The sequence below is a fragment of the Alligator mississippiensis genome, chromosome 3 (genome assembly GCF_030867095.1).
Source record: "Alligator mississippiensis isolate rAllMis1 chromosome 3, rAllMis1, whole genome shotgun sequence".
NCBI lineage: Eukaryota > Metazoa > Chordata > Crocodylia > Alligatoridae > Alligator > Alligator mississippiensis.
This window is the reverse complement of record NC_081826.1, coordinates 301142469-301167751: the sequence shown is the minus strand read 5'-3', so window position 1 is coordinate 301167751 and position 25283 is coordinate 301142469. Positions and strand designations below refer to the sequence as shown.

The following is a 25283-nucleotide window of genomic DNA, read 5'->3' as shown; positions in this document are numbered from 1 at the left end:
GTCATCATGTGAAAGTTTGGACAACTGTTCTCAGCCACACACAAAACAACACGAGGACATAAAGCGCGCACCAGGTGCATGATCTGAACTGCTGCGCTCAAGTTAAACAGCTGTTATTTTTGGCATAGCAGATGTATAATGTTTCACACATGTGAAAATGGTGTAGTAAAGCTGTGATGCTGAATAACTCCAGTCTTAGAGAAGAAAGGTAGCCACTGTTTACCTTGCCATCAGACAGGAAGCTAGGAACCGAAGACGCAGTAGCCTAACAGGAAAATTAAGTTAACTTACCAGGAACTGAAGTCCTTCCAGATGCACGGACCACAACCACCATTCTCACTTGTGGATGCGTCTCACCCCGAGCTTTGATTGCAGACGTCCTGCCTTTGCAGCGCTACCAGACCGCACGCTAGCCCTTCCCCTCCAAATACCCCATGCAAAGGGGATGACGGGCGGTACACACTTCCTGTTCACGTGTTCCCTCTCAAATGCAGAGTCCTGTATTACACCAGCCCGGGAACAGGGCCAGGAGGATGGGATCCGAACGTGTGGGAAGAAGTTGCATCTCTAGGACCCCCAGTAACTGGTGGGGAGCTTCATTTTCTCTCTTGAGTAAACAGTTTCTCTCTACTGGGTGACACCTAAACAGCGCTCACATGTACCTGGAAGCGGGTCTCAGACTTGCCTTTGGCAAAGCAGTCCTACAGTAGCTGTTTGCAGTTGTATCGTCTGTCCCAGAGACTTGCACAGGACAGCAATACTTCGTGAAGAGGTGTGTGGACCTGGAAATGGCTGCTCTGCAGATGTCATTCATGGGGAACGAAGTCACACTGGGATGCCACGGAAATACCACAGGCTCTGAGGGAAGATGCCCACATCCCCGGTGGCAGATCCATCTGGGCAGTCTCATAGCATACATTTATTAACACCCAAGGTCCAGACCACCTCTGGGCTGATGTCTCTGTACCTTAAGATCTGTCACCAATGCAAAGAGCTCTGGTGACCTGCTGAACAGTTTGGTCCTATGCAGGTAATAGGGCAAAGCTTTCAACATCCAGCCTGTGGCAAAGCTTTTGTTCATGAGTGGGACTTCGGGAGGGGGCGTGGGGTGGGCAATACCATCAGCAAGTCGGCTAGCGGGGCTCGAGCCACGTCGGCTAGCGGGGCTCGAGCCACGTCGGCTAGCGGGGCTCGAGCCACGTCGGCTAGCGGGGCTCGAGCCACGTCGGCTAGCGGGGCTCGAGCCACGTCGGCTAGCGGGGCTCGAGCCACGTCGGCTAGCGGGGCTCGAGCCACGTCGGCTAGCGGGGCTCGAGCCACGTCGGCTAGCGGGGCTCGAGCCACGTCGGCTAGCGGGGCTCGAGCCACGTTCCTGCCTGAGGTTAACACAGACTTTCATTTGACTCCAAATCAAAGTCTTTGACAACCTCAGGAAGAAACTTTAGCTGAATTGTTAAAGTTATCTTATTTGGAAAAAATGTGGTATAGAGACGGAGGGGTTAGGATCTCGCCCACCCTTCTGGCCAGTGTAATCACTACCAGAAAGGCCATTTTCACGGGGAGATGGAGGTGGAAATGTGCTTCTGTAGGCTCAAAGGATGATCTCGTTAGCAACGTGAGGACAAGATTCAGATCCCATTGTGGACCTGGACCCCTCGCTTGGGGACAGACCAGACAGGCCTTAGGGCTGTCAGGTGAGAAGATGCCTGCTGACCTTCCAACACTGTGGGGAAGGACTGGAGACGCCTGCTAGGTAGACCTGAAGCAAGCAGACAGCAATATCTAGCATCCTGACCGTGGGGTGCCAAGATGCAGGAGTTTGCCGTATGGTCTTGGTTGCATCCAAAAAGGAGGCGTTTCTGCTCCGAGTGCTAGGGGCGTCTGGTGGCTAGACAAGAACTTGCCCTCAGGTCAGACACAGAACCAAGCGACTGGCTGTGCAGAAATATCTCAAGCATAGTCTCAGCCTTTTCTGGTGTTGAACTTGAAGAACTGACAGCCTGAGCAGCTGTGAAGGATATGGGATTCCCCCGGGCAGAAAACGCTGCGTATAGCTGTCAGAAGCTGGCCTCAGACCATTATGCAAACAGCAAATCCAGAAGCCCAGAAAATGGGTGGCTTTAGGCAAGGCCATTGATTAAAGAAAAAAAGATGCTTCTAGCATCCACTAAAGTATAAGGGAAAAAAATGGCGAGTTCAAACAGAGAGAAGCGGGACAGGCAGCCAAAAGCTTTGCCCACAAGACACAAAATAGAAGCCCTTTGGGACATCATCATGAAGGAGACGGAGGGGCCTGGCATCAGGTCAAGGCACCATGCCACCCTGAAAGGCTATGGGCTACTGCAGAGAGAAAAAAGCACTCTCGAAACACACTTCCTGGGAAGGCAAAAGTATTTGAGAGAGCAAGGACAGAAAAGACGGCAAACTATACGGGTTCAGCAGGCTTCTTAAGACTCAAGGCCAGGAGGCCGTCCGTAGCACTGCCTCTAGCCAAGTGGTGAGGCCGACTGAGGAGCACTGCCCTTTATCCCCTTGGGTGGTGGCACAAGGAAAGCAGGGCAGAAGTGCACTCTCCACGTAGCACGTCCTCAAAAAGCCTTCCAGTGAAAGCTCAGGAGAATCAGACATGCCCACAAGTTAGAGCACGTACCTGGACAATTATGCAAAAGAGGCTGTCCTGCTCTGAGACTCATCAGCACGTTTCCCCCGAAAGACAGTTATACGCAGCATTTTCACCAAGAAAAGCAAAAATATTTCAGTGCAAGAATTCATCCAACGTACATCGTTCTAACAAATAACACATGGTAAAATATAATCCTCCGTGACTATGAAAGACACTGGGCCAAGATGTTCAGAACCATCATTTCAATGCTGATGTTCAATGTTTTCTGTCCCAAGTAAGAAAAATCAAAGGAAATCAGAAGCAACTGCTGGTGCATTAATACACTTCTAGAAGCTTACGGAAAATCCTCCTACCAATTAAGCAGGTTTCTGCTTGACTAGTCCAGATAAGAGGCTATTGGGCAGAAGGCTACTCTAGGAAGATGCTTACTTTTCAATTCCACTTTTGCTCAGAGACGAATTCATCCAAAGCTGCGCAAGCTCATGACAGCATTAGTTGTATGCACAAAACCACATGAATTAAAGGGACCTCAAGGATCTTCTGGATTCCCATCCAACCCCCTGCACTGATGCAGGACACATCTAAACCATCCTAGGCAGATGCCTATCCAAAGAAGGAGGTCCCACCACTTCCCCAGGCAACGCGATTCATGGTCCCACTGTTCTCACCAACAGAAACATCACCCACATCTCCATGCAGAAAATCATCCTTTTGCTGGTGCTGAAGTTCAGTTAAGGCAGATAAGCAAAAGGTAGGTACTCAAAGAGCTTAAAGACAAAAACTGAATAAATACATTTTTCTATTCCTATAGGACAACGCTGTTATTTGTGCTTGCTGGTAAGAGCCAAGAGATGAGACAAAGCTGATCTCCTCCTCCAAGTGGAGCACCTCAATAATTTAATCCCAAGAAGCATGAACAGCCAGCAAAAAGAAAAGAAATAATGGATACAGGTTACTCACGTCCCTTTGCAAAATAACTGCATGCTAGAGGCTGCACCGAAGACTAGAAAACACCTAAGCGTGAACGTGATCTGGTGAGTATGATCAGGATTGATAAGCCTAGATACTTGCTTATTTTGGTTTCCAAGTGCCTCCTAAGCATTCATCACAGTGTGCTTGTGAAGAATAACACTAAGATCTTCATTTGGGAGGTAAGTATTTGAAATGCACAAAAATTAAGATGTAGAACAACCAATGACATATGCAATTGCCAAGGCCATACAGGCAGTGTGAACTAGAGCCCTGGTCTTGTGTTTTAGGCATAAGACCAAGCTGTTCTCTCCACTGGACCGGCTGCATCTTTGACAAAGGTAAAGTAGAGGAACGCTCGACAGACCGTCATCCCAGCGCGGCATAATCTGATCAGCGAGATTTCTCAAGACTGGAGGAAACCCTCCTGGATACGGTGCCTTGCAAAGAACAAGGTCTGCTGGCTGGTAATGAAATCCTTCACGTGAACAAGAACGTTATAGCAACCCTCTGAAAAAGCACGCTCTCAGAACTGAAATTAATTTAATTTCTCTGCTGATGTGTGGGATGCTTCAGAAATGCACAGCTTACTCATCTTCATGGCATTGGCAAAAGACATTTGCCATTTTTTTTTTTTTTTTTTTTTTGTTAAAGAGGAGCTAAACATCACACAGGCGCCAAGCTTAAAACCATCAGTCACTGTACTATGAAGAGTCAGTGGATTAGGAATGAGCTAGGGAATTCCTCACTTCCAGGTGACCCGTTAAAAAACTTCAGTACAGGTTGCTAGCAAAGCAAAGCTGTTGGCACATCACATACTTTTTGGGGGACTGCTCATCTACTTCGGCTTCCTAGACTTTTTGGGGAAAACCTGCTACCCAGGTAGGGGAAATGCTCAATATTCCCCAAGGGCTGCCCACTGACTGCAATATGTGGAGAAGCTGGGTGGCTCAGGATAGGTTGGTAAAGGATCTTGGTTTGTGTGAAGGTGGCAGCAGGTGCATCTACACGAGATGCTAAATGTGCAGTAAACTAATTCTACCGTGCATTAGGGCACCGTGCACAAGCCGTGCTAATGTACAGCAGACTTAGTCTACTGCACAATGACATCACTAAAAAGGCATGTTCTGCATAGTAGCACCAGTTAGTCACAGTGCATGGAGTTATTACAGGTACTAAACGTAACGTGCAGTAACTACGGCACATGAATGTACATGCAGGCGTGCACAGTGAGTCCAAGCACGTCCTACACCTCACAGAAGCAAATCAGAGTAACCTGGTGCTCTTCAATTGAGCGGGCACGCATGACATACCGATCAGTGGATTCAAGATCAGTAATGGAGGGGTTAGTTATCCTGGATCTAAAAGACAACTGGTTGATGGTACAGAGATCCCCATCCATACAACAGTGGATGCTGACTCTAGATTAAAGCATAAGATACGAAATACTGCAATATAGATGGAGGAAGGGAGTAGACCGCTTAGGGCACCTTTTCTAGCCCCCTCCCCATACGAGGTGAGCACAGCGGATCCTAAACAGGCCTGCTCAGTCACGACTCTGCTGCCGAATTGCACGTTTGTCTCTAATTCCAAGTGCAAATGACCACCCCACAATCATCACCTCCGGGTACAGCCATGATTGGGGCCACCAGAAATCACCAGCACCTGGCCCCACTGCCACTCGCCAATCGCCACAAGACCGCCTATTAAAGAAAAATGTCTGCTTGTGCCTTCTTTTAACTTGGGGACACAGCATCAGCAACCACGTGAGACTGCAGGGAAAAGAAACCTTAATCCAATGGCCAGGGAAACCTAGACAACCAGAGGTTTCTATTCCACGGCAGCCTGCGTACACCTCTGCAGACACCGTGACATATGCTTTCTTCATCTGCCTGCTCTGCCTTCGACGACTTGTTCTTGGATTGCTGTTAGTCTGCTCTCAACCTTGCCACCAAGGGTGACCCTACTAGGAGTACAGCCCTGCAGACAGCATCGCTCTCGTGGTCCCTGGGAGCAGACAGGCCTCTGCACCGCACCAAGATTATGATCCATGGGAGAGGCATAAAGCAAGTAGGGGAAGAGGGAGGGGGACAAAAGAGTTAAGAGGGGAAATAGGGTCTAGATGACATCTCCGGACGGGGGTGCACAACAGAAGAGCAGTTTTCAACAGTTTGAAAATTGAAAGGTTTTAGTTTCATTAGTCTGAAAAACTCCAGGGGGAAGAGTGAAAGCAACCAGCTTACTCTGAAGCAAAGACCCTTTAAATTAAATACTAGAAATACCTAACTCTAAAGATGGTTAAACCACATGGAGCAAGCTCTCTGACCAGCAAGGCCATGGACTCCCTTTCATTGGAGGTTTTTAAAAACATCTGCCAGAGATGGTCTACGATATACTCATCCTGCCTCAGGCGCAGGAGGAAGGACGGAGTCGATGACCTGTTGAGATGGCAGCTTCAATCCATAGGGCAGGAAGGTGTTTAATTCCACGGTATACATGAAACCAAAATATGAGGGGGAAAGAAGATTCCCGTTTTAACGGATGATGAGTTCCAGCTGTTTATTCACATCAAGACTTAAAAAAAATATGAGTGCCTAAAGTTAGAATCTCAAATCTTTATCATGAGTACCCTGAAAAGAGGCCTAATTTTCAAAAATTATAAATACCCTGTAAGAGTCTGAACAAGACTGAGGATAAGGCTGATCCCAAGAAGGCCAAAGAAGAACGGTCACTAATCACCTTCAGGACAACGGTGATGGGCACAGAGATGCATCCAAGAGGGGACTCATGCTATTTAAGCGACTGTCCAGTTGGCAGGCTGTGGGCTGCCGGAGGCGTTGACTCGAGGCTCCCAGTCCAAATGTCCCTCCCCACGTCGCTCTGCCGAAGTCTCCAGGGTCCCCTCCTTCCTCCAGCTCCCATGACCTGCCGCCAGCCCCGAGGGCCCGGGAAGCCTGCAGCTGCTCCGGAGCTGGACAGCTCCAAGCTAAACAACCCTTCTTGTTCCTGGACTACTGAACAGGACGGAACAGAAATGCGACTATTTAATTTCCGAGATGAAGATTTCAAAGCCAGTCTATTTTGTAGAAAACTGCATCACACACACAAAAAATTCAAAGGAAAAGTTACTTAAATTCCTTTGGGTATGAATAAAAAGCAAATAAATCAATGTAAACCTTGTATATAAAAAATGAGAAGAAAATTTCACATTACAGCTTCCTACCAAAAGTTGCAGCTCTAGAAAAATGGACAGAGATTCAGGATCTGAAGATCCACGTCCAGGACTCTGAACAGCGCTTTTGGCACTCGAGTAAAATCTACAAGTATGAAATGGCTGTTCTGTATTATACAATAAATAGAAAAGCTGCACAACAACTTTGCTAGATGTACAGACTAGCACAGAAAGGGGGGAAAAGAAATTGGGCTCAGCTTTCATTAACTCAAAACTCACTTAGACTTGCCCACACTTGAAAATTATTTTGGATTTAAGCAGAGCGTGAATTTAATGTGCAAGAGCTATTGTTAATGGACGCTCTTGTCCCTGCCCACCACACAAAGCTCCTGTGGCATAACCTACTGCAATTAATCTTCTGCAGAGGGAAAGTATATGAGGATGATGGTTCAGTGAGTCATTCACAGCCCCTTCAAGACTCAAAATCCTAGTTTGATCCCAGAGGCAATTAAGCTTCATTCTCGTGAGATGGCTGCAATATTGCAGAGACCAATCAGCTAACAAATGATGGAACAAATCACAATTTTTTTATTTATCTGTGCCCCTATTCAAATGCATCTAATGCCAACAACCAGAGACAAAAACCTCTGCTGCCAGAAGGCATTTTTCTTTCTATAACGTGCATACTTAGTCATTACTTTTAATTGATCAAATCTTAAATTAAAATGTTACTCTTTCACTGACTCATGATACTGTAGGATCCATGCATAATACTTGCACGAGTGCTAATCCCTTCTCAGGTGGGAGGCTAGATGGCTCGAGGGATTTATAAGCACTAAGGAGCTTTCTGTCTCTATCATTGGTAAAAATTCCTACCTAGACCATTAGCAGAAGTCCCTACACCTAGCTCAGCAGTTTATGTGAAATGAATTTGCCAGCTCAGATCAATGCCCAACATACACACTACTACGTTACCAAAACCAGCGTTGGAGTCAGCACCCCTAGACGTCTGCAGACCACATCAGCAGAAAAAACAAGGTATGAATTCAATCTTGTGTGCATGCCCATATGCGTTAGGAGTTTTAAACATGCCCAACAGCCTGAAGCCCGTCCTGCTTAAAAATGGAGTTTATCTAACCCCAAGTGATCCTTTTTCTCTGACCTTACATAGCAAAAGCTCATGCAGATGGCAAATATTATTCGGTGAGGAAGGAATCCTAGTTATGTCCAAGACCCACTAAAGAAAAAGCTCTGAAGCACATGGCAGAAATGGCCCCTCTAGTGACATGGGCCTGTACTGCCACAGCTGAAGAGGCACAAAACAAGGAGGTCTGCAACTGGTCTATATCCTACACGAGATGTTACTGCAGAGCAGTCAAAGCCTTCAGGCGGGTGGAAGCAACTGTAACATCTAGCGGGCACCGAGAAGGGTATCATACGTACGGGGAAGACATGGCGTGCATGCATGCATCCTCAGGCAGCAGGTTACCACTTACAGAAAAGAAAACGCACCACGTCCCCTGGGTGTGCAGAAACCCAGATCCACAAAAGCCTGCAAGTCTTCCTGCAAACTGGTTCGGCACACTTCAGACACTTGAGTAATTTATTCAAACTAAAGTATTATAGACAAAGAACATGTGCAGTCTCTTCCTTTTACACTGCCAAGTAACAAGGTTTAGAAAGCTCACATTTTCAGAGATGTCAGAATACTTCACTACTTCTACACCAGGGGTTGGCAACCTTAAAGACCCAGCTGCCGCTGTGACCATCCGATCCCCTACACAGCTCCCCCAGCTCTGTGCCAAAATCTTCTCCGATGCCTCCCTATTGGAGCCTCCACTTACCACTGCACCGATTTCAGGGAATTTCCATCACCAATAGCAATTGGTAGCCCCAAATTCTGCACTACAGGGAAGTGCAGGCTGCAGTAATGGGATGGGAGAACAGCCCTGGGCGGCTGCCTGCGGGACACTGCGTAAGGGTTCAGCCGCATGCGACAAATACATGGCACAGGCCAAAGAGAGACTGCCCCTGAAGCTGACCCCTGCCACCTTGGGCTGGCTTGTCCCCACGTGGAGCCCACACGCCGTAGGTCACAAACCCCCTTCTAAATCCTTGTTTCAGTAAACAGTTACAATGCATTTGACTAAAAGCTTCTCAAAGAACAATTTCACGCTATAAAATAAATCATCAACTCTGACAGAGGCTAACAAAAGATTGACACATTGGTTTGAAAACCAGTATGAATTTGAAAGAGTTTAAAATGACTGATTCCAAGCCAGCTAGAGCCGTGTCCACCCATCCGTTTCAAATGCGTTATACAAATGAGCCAGTAGTTTTACTGTTCCTGAAACTTTTTCCTGGTTATTCAGCTCCAGGCCCACGTTAAACACCATCTGGAGTGTTGAGCTACTGACGCAGGATCATCAATACTGCACACAGGTTTCTGCTTCCTACAGTACACGTACCTGGCTGTGGAAATGAAACCAATACAGGTGCATCTCAAGAGTGACGATAAATTAAGCTTTCAGACAAAGCACTAAAAGTTATCAAGAACAGAAAAAGTGAGAAACAAAACACCATTGTGCCCCTACCTCCTGAAGCTGCACTCGCACTTTATTAATGGCTCGAATCCAGTAAGCTCGTGCTGGAGGGAAAAGTGGGGCTTCATTTTCATCAAGGTACCTTTAAAAATGAAGAACAAGAAAACAAACTTTTGAAACAGCAAAGTACAAGGTGAAAAAGATTTGCACAAAACCTGTAGTTACTGGAAAGGAACTGGAACCATAGAAAATGAGACTGGAAGGGACCTCATCTAGTCATCTAGTCCAACCCCCTGCTCCAAGCAGGACCAGCCCCAGCTACATCATCCCAGGCAAGCCTTTGTCTACCTGGGTCCTAAAAACCTCCAAGGATGGAGAGTCCACCACCTCTCTAGGTAACTTGTTCCAGTGCTTCACCACCCTCCTTGGGAGAAAGTTTTTCCTACTATCCAACCTCATCTTCCCCTGCTGCAGCTTGAGCCCATTGCTCCTTGTCCTGCCATCTGCCCCCACTGAGAACAACCCAGGTCCATCCTCTTTGCAGCCCCCCTGCAGGGAGGTGAAAGCTGCTATTCAATCCCCCTTGGTCTTCTCTTCTGCAGACTCAGTCAGCCCAGTTCCCTCGGCCTCTCCTTGCCAGTCCTATCCCCCAGCTCCACAACCATTTCCATTGCCCTCCGCTGGACTCTCTCCAATGTGTCCACATCCTTTCTGTAGTGGGGGGTGCACAGCTGGACACAGGACTCCAGATGTGGCCTCCCCAGTGCTGAATCGAAGGGAAGGATCACTGCCCTCCATCTGTGGCAGCACTCCTACCAACGCAGCCCGGGATGCCGGTAGCCTTCCTGATGCAGCACAATGCAGGTTCAGCTGAGGATGCTTACAAATTTCCAGGAGACAATTAACAGTCCCAAACAAGCTCTGGTAAGAGAGAGGCCTACATAGTGCAGCTCGGGATAAGGGGCAAGAGCATGAAACAGCTACCATGTGAAAAAAAGGACCTCCTGAGTTTCTAAAGAGAACGAACGTTTGGCTCAAGTGCCTCGTCTTTACCGGCCTGTGAAGTGCTGGACACTAGACAACATAGGACTTATCAGTCAGAATTAAAAAAAAAAAAAGTATAGGTCAATTATTCTGAGAAAAGCAAATTGCTGATCTAGGAGGAAGAAGCCAGTGCAATTATCTAACAGGCATGCCCTAGGAGACAAAGGACTTAAAAAAGAGTTTAGCAAGTACATGGGACTGGTGGAAAAAGTGCTACTGCCATTCTGCATTCACCACTTACCTCTCGGCAAGTCCTGCACTGGCAGCTTGGGGTTTCTCAAGCTCGGGAGGTAACTTGGGTGTGGAAGGGTCCTTAACTTTCTCTTCCTTCTCGCAAACTTTTTCCTTCTCTGCTTGGCTGTCAAATTGCTTGGGCTCCTCCTGCCCGTTGTGCCACTCCTGGCCATCCTTCTGGTAAGTGCCAGGACTGCGGTAGGAAGGGTTCGACTCCGGCTCCCGGGGCTCCTCTTCTTGCTCAGAGCCGTGGGCGCTCTCCTGGCAGGGGTCCGGCTCGCTGAGGTGAGAGCTGCCCTGGCTAACGCTGCACGAGGAGCCATACCTACTACTGCCGGCAGGACTGTGAGAGAGTGGGAGATGAACATGTCAGAAAAACCCTGAAAACAGTAAGCGTGATGCTGTACAGACGTTATCACCACGACGAACCTAGACCAAACCTCACTGATGTTCTAGTTTGTTATCAAATCCCGATATCAAACAGCTGAAATCCCTGAGCTAGTTGGAACGACACCTGACCTACTGAGTTATCTAGAAGCCCTACGAGAACCCCTGGACTGCGAGGGGCTGCTGAAGACTACAAGAGCAGGAATATAAATGCACTGCCTACCCGTACACTGCATACAATAATCCACCCACCATACATTGAATTGTAGCAGCAGTCATCCAAGCAATATAATATTCCCCTCTCCTACAGAAATTCAGCCAGAAGTTGACAATGAAGGTATTTGAATTGCTGGATAGAAGCAGAAACGTAAACACGGGAATTATCAATAAGTGCTCATCTTCCGCTATTCTGGATGCTCTTTGCTTCATTATTATTTTTCCTGCTGGCAGGTTTTGTCACGCAGCCTTTTTACACTTGGCTGCTGCTGCAAAAAGTACAGTCATTTTTTATCATTAATACCAGCTGGGCAAGACTGCTGCCCCTTGCCATGTGTAGAAGGACAACCATTCTTAGTCAAAGTAGCTCCTAGATCTGAGTCTAATGCCATTATTTGAAGAGCTGTGCCTCCGTCAAAAAAAAAACAAACAAAAAACCCAGCAAGGAAGTAAGAGGCCCATTCCAGTCTTACGTTCTTAAAGTTTACACAGGAAAAAAAAGAAGTGCTGTGGTGGAAATTTCAGGGTCAAGCTCTCCTGCAGAAACCATTAGTAAGTGCCTTGCACCTGCGTGTACGGCTCTGCTCCGCCCTCCAGAGCAGAGATTCCCAAGCAGGCGCCGCAGCACCTCGGGGTGCCCAGAGATCCTTCCAAGGGTGCCACAGGGTGCTGCACAACGAGCGTGCTTAGGTGTGTAAACATGATTCACAAGACTAAGCCAGAGATTTCAAATGGGAGTTCATACTGGCAAAAGTATCCTGGCCTGCTGCGATCTTTCCGAGTTCTTTGCAAAAGAAGAATTGCTCTATTCTGTTTCTGCACTCAGGAGTGAAAACGAAGAGCTGGCATTTTCCAAGGATGCCTCGAGTCCAAAAAGGTTGAGAATTATTGCTCTAGGGCAAGGATATTTTGGCCTCAATATGGTGGACAAAACATCAGTTATTCACTGTGGGAAGTGATTTGGGCTCACGAATCATGGTCATGGCCTCAAAGAAAATTATGGCTGGAATGGCATTCAACAGGTCATCTAGGGCAGCACCCTGCAGGTGTCCAAGCAAGGCTCTCTCCGTCCCCTGTCCAACCCAGACAAAACCTTATTTAACCCAGTGGCTCTCTAGCCTGTCCCCCAGACAGACTCAAAAACATCAGCTCAGTTTTCCCTCTTTTTTGCCTACAGAAAAAATAGAGACGCGTTTCTAGTGCAATGGACTCAAAAAGACACAACTATGGATTTGTTTGAAGTCTCTGGGTTTATCTTGGGAGCCGTGTCTGAAAACACAGTGGATGCCTGTGCACGGGCAGCGCGGCTGCTCCAACGCCGTCACTGTAGCCCAGGAGAGCAGATCCAGTGAATCGCGTCTGCTGGAGCATGGCAATTACTGCGCTCGGCGTCTCGTGCATCAGTGCCCCCACATTAAAAAAAGGTGGCGGGGGCGCTTTGTCTAAAGCTCACAGGGACGCCGATACACAAGATGCTCTGGGCCCTTTAATTAGCGAGGCTCTTGGGGCCGCTCCAATTAAAGCGCCCCCCACCACACACACACTCCCCTGGCAGCACCCTGGTTGGCAATCACTGGTCCAAACACCTGAACTGGGCAGCTGGAAGCTAACCAAGGACATCTCAGACAGGCTAAACTGTTCACAAGACTTTGGTACTGAATGAGCAGCCTCGGAGTCCGATGTCCTCTCCGCAGCGCAGGTAAATACAGGACACGAGGAGGGCGAGTTCCCTTTTACGGCCCCCTGGCACAAGCTGAGCAGATCTCTAATCTTGAGAAATTAAGGCATCATTAATTTGGTGAATGCACGGGGAAAAGTGGGGATTCACAAATTACTGCAAACCTCATTTAGCAGCAACCTGCACCGCCCGGCGCTGCCTGTGTTCAGGCTTCACCGAGGCTGACGTATTAAAACATTAACCTGTAATACCTTCATTGCCACCTCTGGGAACATTTGAAAGCTTGAAGTGACCTGAAAGCAGCTTATCTATTTCAGTAATAGCTATTCCAATGCCTAATTACGCTTCTCTCATATGATTAAAAGGCCTAACTTCTGCTTTAAAAGATAATTTCAGTATTTTCCCCGATGTATTATCAAGTGTTACTTTTTAAAAAGAAAATACAATGCGATCATCACTAAACAAGGAAGCAAAACGAAGGAAGCAAACCCAGACGTTTATCACACACAGAATTAAATTGTGAAAGACAATTGAAAGCAGCGCTCAAAGCAAGTCTTTCACAGAGACAGAGCAGAACGAGTGCACAGGGAAGCTAATTACATTCTTAGAAAGACAAAGCAGAGCTGAGGAAGTTGAGAAAATGATACTAGGGCTGGCTGTGTAATCTAGTGTCTACAAATTACTAACATCCTCTAATGTCAACTACTAGGAACGCTACAAACCACTGCTAATAATTAGGGGTAGGATTGGACTAGGAACAGTAGCACCAAACCGGATAGCTACTGCTGGGAGACGTGCATTATAAATGGTCCATTGCTTGAAACCATTTATTATGCTTCTTTTGTAACTGGCCTGTTCTCATTCAGCGGTCCCATGCTATTCAGATCGGCTGGCTGCGTTCCAGAGCCGAGGGCTGCTGCGTTCGGACAAAAGACAAAATCACTCTCGTTTTGTACTGATTGGCCCTGCTCGCGTGTCAACTCTTCCGGCTGGTTTCCCTCTGGAGGAGCAGGGGATTGATTGGAAACTCTGCTCTGCTGCTCTGCAGACTCCCCAGCACCATCGTCCCCCCGCTCTGCGCTCGACTCCTCAGCAGTGCCGGGTCCGCGCGGCTCTTCGCACCGTTCCTGGGTCGCTGTCCCAGCCTGCTTGAAAGACAAGCCCAAGCCCACATCTGGATCCATCAGTGGAGCTGGGAGAACAGGCTCCCAATTCTCTTCTGCACCGACTCTTCCTGGCACCGCGGCGTCTGGTCTCGATGAAGCCTGCGGTAGCACCTCGGTGTCCCTCTTCACGCCAGCCTCCTTGCTGTCTTTTTGCCAAGGGAAAGAAAAATCGAGCCGCTTGCCAAAGAGAGCTCCTTGGACACCGTCTGGCCTACTCGCTCTCTCTTCAACACCTCCCTCAAACAAGGTTGAGGAAAACTTCTTAAAACTGGACACGAGACCTGGCTCAGCCCCCGGTTTAGTTGCAGAAGGTGGCGGCTGTGAGAAAAAGGCCCCAAATGGCTTTCCACCATCAGCCGATGACATGAAACTAAATTTTGGTAAACTAGGTATAGCGGGTATTTCGAACACAGGTTTGCTGCCGCTTCCATGTGTAGGAGCGGCGGCTGGTTTGCTCGGTTCCTGCCGGCTGCATTTGGAGCCGGCTCCTTCTGCAGCCACGTCACGAATGGGTATGTGCTCCCTCTCCTCGGCAGGAAACCTCGCCACATCTGGAGGCAGGAAACGAGCACCCCACTCACCTGGAGCACTAAGCTCTGGTTCAAGGGTGCTAGTCACATTAGCATCCCCCCGACTCTCTGGGGTGACCTGTTGTGTGTCGCGTGCGCTCCTTGGATCCAGCTGGCACAAGTCTGTATCTGCTTCACCAGTGAAAGCTGCAGGTTCGAGCTGCATCCTACTTGTGTGCTCAGCTAGAGAGGAGCTGGCATCTGCTTCGTGAGTAGAAGCAATTTGGTTTTCTGTAACGTTTGCAAGGGCTGTATCTAACTGGTGCAAACTGAGCTCCATCTGGTCAGCTGGCATTGCTTCTTCCATGCCAACTGCATGATCCAGATGTGGAGGGCACAAGTCGGCATGCCCAGGCTCCTCCTCAGAGAGCTGTGCATGTGCGTTCAACTGCACAATTTCCGGGGTGTGATGTTCTCCTGAAACCAACATTTCTGAAGCTTGCATTTGAGGCTGCTCTGGACTGGTTGCAAGCCCCTCGTTTTCTTCAGTCAAATAAAGGTCGAGGCTCTCTTCTCCTAAGCAGCGAGCATGAGTTTGCTTCGGAGAAGCGCTGGTATTTACATCAGACAACTGGGCGGGGGGTATTTCTTCTGGCTTTTGCAAATCTTCGGCAGGAATCAACTCCATGGTGCTTTCTTGAGCTCTGGCAGCAGGTTTAAGATGCACATCTTCTCTAGGTGCTTCCTTTGTGCCTTTAAAGATGCCAAAGAGATCACCAGTGAACGATGGAGCTGGCCCGCTCGGGAGAGAGGAGAAACCAAAAAACGAGGAGCTCCTCTGCTCAGCGCTGGGCGCAGCTGGAGCCGGAGGCTGGGAGAAGAAACCAGAAAGGGATTTTGGAGGTTTCATTTTCGACATGAAGCTTGAAAACATTTCAGCTGGAGAATCCAGGACCGACTTGTCGCTCTCAGGCTCCTTAGGCTTATTTGGGAAAAGAGGTGCATCCGGTGTTTTGGGGAAAGGCTTTTTCTCTTGGACCTGTTGCAACTTAGCCCCATGGGTCTGCCTCGGTAACTTCGGCTCAGGCACATTTGTTGTTTCTTCGCAGACTGCCACCTTGCATGAATGGCTAGTAACAGTCGAGTCATTCAGATTTGAGGAGTCGCTTTTGCCATTCAAGACTAGACCATCATAAGCCTTTGCAGAGGCCTGCTCCTCGGCACAGGAACGCTCTCTCCCGTCAGAGGGAGGCGCAGCGTACCGGTCCTGCCCTGTGCTGTCCGGGAGATGCTGCTTCTGCCCTGGGGAAGGAGACCCCCCACTTTCCTGCAGCTCTGGACCTTGAAAGCAGGGATCACGAAAACCCGAACGAGTTACTGCAGCTCTCGCAGGCTCGTCGGCGCTTCCCACCCCGAGCAAATACTCGGTTTGCTCTGCTACAGGAAGAGCAAATTCGTTGCCGCTCCTAGGGCAATTAGAGGTCTCTTGTCCGCCGGTCACTGCTGTCACGATATCAGCAACCTCTTTCTTATGGTCTGTGCCTTTTTGTCTGGCAACTCTGCTATCAGAGTCAATGGAAACACCTTCATTCATAAGTGGCTTTGCATTTGGTTGCTGAATAGGTTTTTCAGTGCTTTTTTCTGGCGTGGTTTGTGGCTTTTCATCCAGAAACGATGTCAAACTGAAGAGGCTAAAGCTGGAACTGCTCTGAGGTGTATTTTTCTTGGCGGTCGAGCTATTTGAAAAGAAGGAGGGAAGCTGAAATAGCCCTTCTGTGTCTTGCTGCTTGGTGCTGGGGAGATGATCAGCAGGTGCCTGCGTGTCCGATCCAGCAAAGAATGAAAATATGCTCCTGCTAGCCGACTGTCCTTGCTGCGGTTTGGAGGTGGTGGTACTGGACAGCCCAAAAGGCAAACTAAATCCTGATTCTCTGGGTGTCTGATCTGGCTTCCCTGATTTTGCTTCATCAAGCACGTCACCCTTAAAATGGTCTTCTTGGTGCTTTGGTGTGCCAACTGGTGCACTGTCCTGTGCAGGGGGCTGACTTTGTGGACCAATTCTGGGACCGGCGTATGCCGATTTTTGGGCCGTGTTTTCAGGAAGCGTGTGTGGACTCTCGGCATTTTCCCCACCCATTTGGGTGCTATAACTAGCAGAGAGCTTCTTGTTCAGACCTCGTGCTCTCACCTCTTCCGCAGAGGATGACAGACATGGCATGCTGGTGCTGGCCTGCCTGCCGGACTTCCCAAATTTCTCTCTCAACTCAGCGGGAGCTCCCCTGTCTTTCGGTGGAGCTGCAGCATTTGCTGCTGGTTGAGAAGAGGCAGCATCTCCTTTAAAGAGATCCCCCAGGGACCCAAATAACGATGAAATGCCTGAAGTTTCCTTTGGCTCCTGAAGTACTTTTTCAGTTTTAGGGATGTTTTCCTTCTTTTCCAAATGTGGAGGGGGCTGTGGTGCTTTGCTCACCTGCGTTTTAAAGAAATCAAAAAACCCCGCTGTCTGAGCGTTATCGGGCGTTGAGCTCGAAGAAGAGTCTTCTCCCAGACTAAAGAGTTTCAGAGCACTTTTAAATAGCGTGTCCTCCGATTCGGTGCCAGACTGGGTCCGATTTGCCTCGGGCTTCTTGAGCGCATCACTGCCTACTTGGGGTCTGAGAGGACTTGAAACTGCAGTCATTTTAATGGCATTATCAGCTTGGTGGAGCTTGCTTTCAGGAGCCACTTGGCTTAACTGAGAAGATGATGTTGCTAATCCTTGCTTTTTCATTTGGATATTTCTATTCTGAGTAAATTCAGGCTTTTCATTTCTAAGAGACTCCAAGTTACCAAGTTCTGATGCAGCATTTCTCCCCCATTCAGACTTAATTGGAAACTTCTGCCCGGTGTGTGCATCATCCACTAATTTTCTATTTGATGTCAGTGAAACATCACTTTTCTGTCCCAATAATTTTGACTGCGCATCCATTTTCTTATTGGCAGAATCGTCCAACGACTCAATGTCAGAACCAGCCGCCTTTCCAATCAGACCACCCAAAGTAGAAAATAAAGAGGCGACTTTGTTCATGGCTGGCTTTTTGTCTTCTTCAATCTTGTCAACTTCTGTTGCACACTCAGCACGTACAAAAGGCTCAACTGTTTTAGAAGAGGACTTGAGACTATGGAAGCCAAAAAATCCTAAGCCACTCCCAGCCATTGTAACAGGGATGGTTTTGACCGTTTCTTTAGTCTGGACCTCTTCATTCAGCAACCAAGACGGCGACACTTTTGAACGTGTTCTGAGATCCAGGGTTAGGGGCAGTTCCTCCGAAAAATACTCAGTTTCCTTTTCAGGTCCGAAGTCTACTTTGAGTTTTTGAAGTTTATAACCTGAAAAATCTAATGGCTGCTCTCTCTGGTAATAAATCGACTCTTCAAACATTTGTGAGAAGGTTTCCAAGTTCATGTTCATTAGCTGATCACTTCTTTGCAAAGCTACAGACAAATCCAGAGGTTTATTTGTCTGATAATTATCTAGCGGTTGTTCTTCAGCAAACCAAAAGAGTTCGTCTTCATTGTCAAGAGGGACTTTAAACCCACAAACAGCAATTGTATTGTCTTCTAACACAGAGCTTGGGATGGAGCCCACCTGAAACTCAGAGTCCCAGTATTCTTGGTAGCAGTAGGCTTCGGGGGCACACACGTAGACGCATTGTCCAGTAGGATCAGTGAGCAATGAATAGACGTACTGACCATCGCTGTACATGTAATACCCACAGTCACCATCTTCTGATGGCCACCATACACCACGCTCAAGCAACGTCAACCAGTTCTGGTACTCCTGACTGTACGATGAATAGACAAAGTTGTCTTCCACGCTCAGAGACTCTTGGTCAATCAAGGTCCACATGTTCCCATCACCGCCGGATGAGCAGCTTAAGTCCATAGGCAGCTCTTCCGAGTAGCTGCAGTCCATTTGAAAAGCTGGAAGTTGACTATAATTTCCATTGAGAGAACTGGCTGCCCACACATCATTTTCTTCTGAATAGACTTCTTGAAACATTAACTGGTCAAATGACTCGTATGACATTACACTTAAATCTGAACTCTGCCTGTCAAAATTTGCACTGGTGGTCCAGTCCATCACGTTTGCGTTGCCATCCTTTTTACACAGATTCATCACCGTGTCGCTAGATTCGGGCCAGTGCCAAACCTGAGCGGGTGGAACAGGATTCTGGTTCAAGACGTAATAAACTGGCAACGGTGCTTCACCGACATCCACAGAAAATCCTTCCACATCGTACTCCCATTCAAAGCCGGAGCGACTTCTGGTTTCCTCGCAAGTCGGGAGCTGCTCCAATATGTTCTGGGCGTCACCATTTAGTAAAGAGTAATTAAGAAATTCAATGGCTCTTTCACTGAAGGGAGTCTGGTACATTTTCGATCTCGTATCATGGTAAGGGTCGTTCCTACCAATGATAGTTTTCCCAGATAAGTCCTGGACCTTCTCTTGCAAACGTAGAGGATCCCAAGATCCAGACTGCCCGCAGCAAGGAAGGTGTTGTTCATCCATTCTGCTTATTTTTGTGTTGGGCAAATGGTCACTGGTCTTGGAAGAATCAGTTGCTTTCACATCGTCCGGTTTCTCTTTCGGTTTGGACATGAAACTTTTAAAGAAGCCAGAAGTTTCTTGCTTTTCCATCGTGCTACTTTGAGCACCAGACGTTGCATCTGAGCTACTGGATTTTTTTTCTAAGCTAGAATCCTCATTTCTATCAAAAAACTTCATGAGGCCTAGCATGTTTGATTTGGTCTTATCCTGCTTACAATCAGACACATCTTCATGTGATGCAAACTTAAATAACCCAGAAAATAACCTCGATGAATGGTTCCTCTGGCTGTCACTTTCATCTTTGACATTCAGCTCTTGACTACCGGGCAAGTGCTCAGAAGAAGAAAACCGAAAAAGCCCCGAAAGTAAACCTTGTTGTGTGTTTTCCTTCTGCAGCTCATCTCTGATTTTAACCTCTCTCCAATCCACCCCTTGAGGTGAAGTGGCATTTAAGTCTGAGGAGTTCAGCCCTGCCGACAACATCCGATGTTGCGTTATGTTTCTGTGCGCTTCCCGAGCACCCCTAGGTCCACGCTGCACGTGTGTAACATTAAGACCGACCGAGGCACTTTCTGGAGGTCTGCTCCCAGACCCTTGCATGTCTGAACGACTGGCCTTAGGGCCAGTTACTTGTACAGATTCCCCTTTACGCTCTGGCATACCTAGACCCGAGTTAGACTTTCGTGAGAAGGCATTTGCTGAATTACTACTCGTGTGTTTACCACTAATAGCTGAAGGCGGCATATCACGAAACCCCCGCTGACTGGTTAGATCTGAAGTTGCTGGGTGATCTGCAGAAGACACCTTGAGCAGGGAAGGAAGCATGCCTTCTCCTTCTTTTGGATCGTCTGAAAACCCAAAACCGCTAAGAAAAGGAATCTGCAGCTTCCCAGGGAAAGAGAAAGCGTGTTCGTCGCCGGATGAACCGGGGCGTGGGGTGTCATCTTTGGAGACGTGCTCGTGTGCAAGTCCCAGCACGGTTTCTTTTTGCACTGATTCAGCAGACGGAAGCAACAACTGGCTGAAGGATTTTTTCAGTGGACTGAAAAAATGACTGGATGTATTGCCCTCATCTGCAGGACGTGGTCTACTTCTACTTTCTCCGCTCTCCGATTCACCTTGCATAGGACGCGGGTCTCCTGGGGGGTTTGTACACTCTTGTACAGGCGTGTCAGGCTGATGGGCAACGTGGTGCAAGTCTGACGATTTCTGCACCTCACCTGGATGCTTGGGAGCTACCAGACTGTCAAAATTTGCTTTCAAGCTGAAGGAACTAACCGAGTTGGTAAATTTACCAAAGATTGAGGACACCGAATTGCTACTTGAGTGCTCTTCTTCTGCCTCGCTCTTGGTTTTGCTGCAGTTTGCTTCGGGAACGAGGTTGTTCCTGGTGGCACGGGCAGGCTCTTCAGACCTTTCACTCCTGTTTGCCTCGCAAGCTCTTGCAAAATGACTTTCCTCTTTGGCTTGCTCCTCTCTTTTAGGAAGCTCTTTTTCTGAGAAGATCTTTAAAGGATTCAGCATCCCCAACACTGAATTCACCACTGAATTGTGACTCTGTGATGAGGACTGCTGGCCCCCGGCAGTATGCTCGAATGACTCATGAAGACCTATGGAAACTTTATCTTTTGCGGTGGTTTCTCGGTTTCGGTGATTTTCATGATTCGCCCCTTGGTCGTTGCTCATCTGGGAGCAGACTGAAGCACTGACATCAGTTTTGTTTTCTCCCTTCGCTTCTGCAGATGCATTGTCAGATTTAGGTTTGCTAGAAAATATCCTTGAGATGCCACCCTCAGGGTGATTTAAAGTTTCTGATTTCTCTGGTCCCGAGGAAACAAGCTTTTCCACAGAGGCTGTGAGGTGCTTTGTGCCCGAGCCGACCTTCTCCGTAAAGGAGCTGAACAAGGAATTGACTGTATTCTTGACACTCGTCAGGTCTGGGAGAGACTCCGATTTGTTCTTGCTGCTCTCTTTGCTGTCCTCCGTACAAAGAGGTTTCGCCTGTTCAGGGGACACGTTCGCCTCTATCAGATTAGCAACGTTATGCAGTTTGAGCGATGCACTCTCCGCAGGCTTCTTCGTTTTCGGAAGGGTACCAAATTTACTCATCTCTTCCTCCTTTTCAGCCAAGTATTCAGATACCGTTTCCACCAGACACTGCAGCTCATCCATTGCATCGACATACTCCTCGCTTGGCTCCTCGACAGGAGAAAGCGTCAGGTCTTGCATGGAGTAGCTATGCTTGCCTCCTTTGGTCTTATGGTTTTTGCCACAGCCGCCCCTTTGCAACCGAGAGGCAGGATGTGCAGCACAGTCGTCGGGTAAGCCTTTTGCAGGAGAAGGGCCCAACTCGCACCACGTCTGTGACAGCACAGCTAAGTCCTCCGCTTCGTCATCCGAAACCGAGGAATACTGAAACTCATCAGAAGCGCTGCTGTCCAGCTCTTCCAGCACATCCAACGGTACAAAAGTATTGTCTGGCTGCTCTGGACGTCTCGCTTCTTCACAGCGACCCAAGTGCGCTGGGCCAGCGCAGTCACCGTCTGCCACCTGCTTGCTGACACACTTGCCACTCTTGACCAATAAGCCATTCTTGTACGGACGCAAAATTGGATATCCCGGTAACAGCTCCGTGCTCTCACTGCTGCCATTATATTTTGCACTTTGATCATAAGTTGAGAAGACATCATCAGGTTCAGGCGTAGGCGCCTCCCCATTCAAAGAGACGGCTTCGTCCTCAGGAAACTCCAACCTTCCATCGTTGTGAAGGCTGATTTGCTCGCTCTTTTCTAAAGTGCTGTATTTTAGGTTTTTTTTCCTTCTCCTATCTATTGTGTCATATTCCTGAGGATATCTAGGAATATCTAAAATTCCTGGCTCCAAGAACACATTCTGGCAATATGGTGATCTTTCGTGAAGGCTGAAATTCTCTCTTTTTGAGAGAGGACGGGAGCTCTTTACATTGGTCTCCTGCCAGTTTTTGTGACTCTTTTCTAAGAAGTCCTCTATTAGCAGTTTTCCTAACTCCTCATAGTTACTCTCCCGCTCTTCTTCTGCCACTTCCGAATTAAATGGAATGATCCTGACTTTTTCATTTCTAACTAGAGATCCTTGACTGAGACGACCGTGAGAGAAAATAAAACGGGGAAAGAGGAAAAAGAAAAAGGAGGGAATGAGAGGGAAGAAAAAGTTTGAAAACATTTTTCAGTGAGAAAACAGGAACAGCAGCAAGCATGCATAGAAAAAATACAGAACAGAAAAGACATTCAAATGGTACTGATAAAAACAAACTGCAGGGTCATCGTTTCCCAACGTTTCTTAAAATCAAAGGACAAGAAGTGGCATGGATCACAATGTGCCATAAAAGTCACAATATTTAAAAAATAATAATTATGGAGCAGATGTTTGCTGCGTGGGTGCTAACATGCATGACTCCACAGTAGATAGGCAGGCGCCTTGTGCACGGGAGCCTGGAGACTTTCTGCCTTAGCACTACCTGGACCTTGCAATACATGCCCTGCTCCTCCTTTTGCTCCACGCTGTGGACATAAGCAACGGGGCAAACCTTTCCCTCCACAGTTTCACCTCTCTGTAAAACGCGGAGAACCCTACAGGGAAGGACGGGTGCAGGGCATGGCGCGTGCACCTGGATAACACTTGCAAAGGGCTCCAGTGCCTGGAAACCAAGGTCCTTCTCCTTCTCCTTTGAGCACCTGTCCACGTGCACACGTCATTGTGTGCACACAGCAGCACACAGTTCAGAGTCCTTGGAGGTTTCGAAGACGCGGGCAGACAAACCTTGGCTGGGATGATGTAGTTGGGGCTGGTCCTGCTTGGAGTAAGAGGTTGAACGAGATGTGACCTCCTGAGCTCCCTTCCAGCCCTCACTGTCTATGATTCAATGAGCCGGGACCTTGGAGCTCTAGGTAACACACTGCAAGACCCCATTCCCAAATGCACCGGCTAAGCTGGAAGCATCAACAGTGGTTTAGTGTTTGATAAGGACCAGACTGGAGTTCCAGGTACAGCTTTGCAGGTGTCTGGGAATGGAGACAAAATCTTGAGAGAGTGCCCGAGCCATAATGAGGAGTGCTTTGACCAATGGGGGACCCTGGGCAATCGGAGATCCACTTCGTCTGAAGCACAGACCTGCTCTATGGCAACAAATAGCTCATGCAAGTGCCTAAAAAGCAGACGTGGCTCTCTGCAGAAAGAAGCCCGGAGATACTCTACTGAAACTTTGTGGCAAAAAGCTCAAAACCTCACTAACCTCTTGGAAGATGCATGGCCAAGGCCCAATCTGAACTCTGATTTATTTTCTTGGCATAAGATGACCCAAGAAAAGTGGGGGGAGGAGACTGCTAGAAAGTCATTAGTAACCTTCCAAACAAATAATGGGCAGAAAAAGGCTGCGAGGCTGATAATGGAGGATGCAGAGAAACATTTAATACCATTTTTCTTTTTTTAAATAAAAGCTTCAGTCTTCACAAAAAGAGGCACCTGGCACAGGACAAGCACATTTGGCATCGAGGACAGTGGGTGGGAGCTGTGCCTGTGGGAAAAGAACAGGTTAAAAATGACTTGGATAAAGTGGATGATTTCATATCAGCAGGGCCTAACGAGATTCATTCGCAGGTACTCGAGGAATTGGCTGAAGTTCTTGCAGAGATGTTGTCTGTGAGGGTCCAGGGAGGTCCAGAAGAGAGGAAGACAGCAAACACAGGACCCATCTTAAAAAACAAAAAAAAGAGAAGAAAAAGGCGGGCGGAGGCAAGGCAGCTATGGATCTGGACCAGCCGCTCAAATCTCAATAAGACACCAGTACATTTCATCAAGGAATCGCTCGTTATGCACCTGGATGACTACAAGGCAAAAGATAATGGCCAAAACGGATGCATCGAGAGTGAGCTGTTCATAACCCAGCTGCTTGCTTTCTCTGACAGGTGGTGGGCCGTATGGATGGGAGCAGGAGAGCAATGGATGCAATGCAACCTTGGCTTCATGAGCCGTATGAAACTGTCCCGTGGATACAGGAGAAGCAGAGATCCTAGTTTTCCATTCACCCTGGAAAACTGCATTTTTGCACAACCTAATACAACGAAAGCAGAAATAGCACCGCCCGCAGTGGGAAGCTGCTGTGCTTTCAGCCGGTCATGGAAAAATGCAAGTTTTTGTGTCTTTTACATGGAGATTTTCTGCTTTGTTCTGCCTGTGGACTAAGACCCCTGGTGATAAGTCAGCTAAGGAAGCAGAATGGATATCAAACTACTGCGAGACAAATGCACATCTGGTTGAATCGTCATGCTCAAAAAGTAGTGGTGAGTAGCTCAACATTTAACTGGAAGGAGGCATCACGGGGAGTCCCCCCAAGGACGTCCTGGGCCTGTTACTGTTCAACATCTTCGTGAATGACCTGAAGGATGGAGTGGAGCAGTGCCCTTAGGAAATCTGCACGTTGTGCCAATCTGGGAGGGGTCCCAGATACTTTGGCAGGGGGATAAGATTCAAATGGACCTTGAAAAAATAGGGGGGGAATAGTCTGAAAAACAGGTGAAATTCACTGAGAAGAAGTGCAAACTTGTTCCACTTTTGCTGGAGCGCAAGTGCAAAATTGTTCCACTTCTGAAAGAACAATCAAATACACAAATGCAAAACAGAGAGCGCCTGGCTCAGCTGCAGTATTGCTATCAAGGCCTGGCGGGGTCCGGAGAACAGCAAGTTCACTTGGAGCCAGCGCAGCACTGTGGCAAAGAAGTTAACAGCAACCTGGGTTGCATTAATGGGAACGTTGCCTGCAAGTCACCAGGAGCAATGCTTCCACCCTTCAGCACAGGCGAGGCCTTCCCGGTGTACCATCTTCAGTTCACAGCCCCTCACTTCAAGGAAGATGTAGACAGTTTGGAAAGAGTCCAGAGGAGGGCAACACAGATGATTAGAGGCCTTGGAGCGATGACACACAAAGAAAGGCTGGAAGAATTGGGATAATGTAACCTACAGAAGGGACAGGTAAGTGCGGGGTTTGAGAACCGTGTGCACATACAGAGAGAGCTTGTACAAAGAGGATGGCGATCAATTGTTCTCTGTGTCCGTACAGGCCAGCACCAGAAGTCACGGGCTGAAGTTTATACTAGGGATGCTCAACCCCCAGCCA

General features: G+C 48.0%; 1 protein-coding gene across 3 annotated transcripts in view; it reads right to left on the bottom strand.

The window, feature by feature from the left end:
* The window catches only part of UNC13B (unc-13 homolog B), a 300680-nt gene that overhangs the window by 167782 nt on the left and 107615 nt on the right, over positions 1-25283 (bottom strand). For all 3 annotated transcript variants that reach the window (XM_059725356.1, XM_059725357.1, XM_059725358.1), the window contains 2 exons: positions 10593-10928; positions 9359-9449 (listed from right to left, as the gene is read on the bottom strand). In XM_059725356.1, the coding sequence (XP_059581339.1) occupies positions 9359-9449; positions 10593-10928 (427 nt within the window). The remainder of the gene's footprint in view (positions 1-9358; positions 9450-10592; positions 10929-25283) is intronic.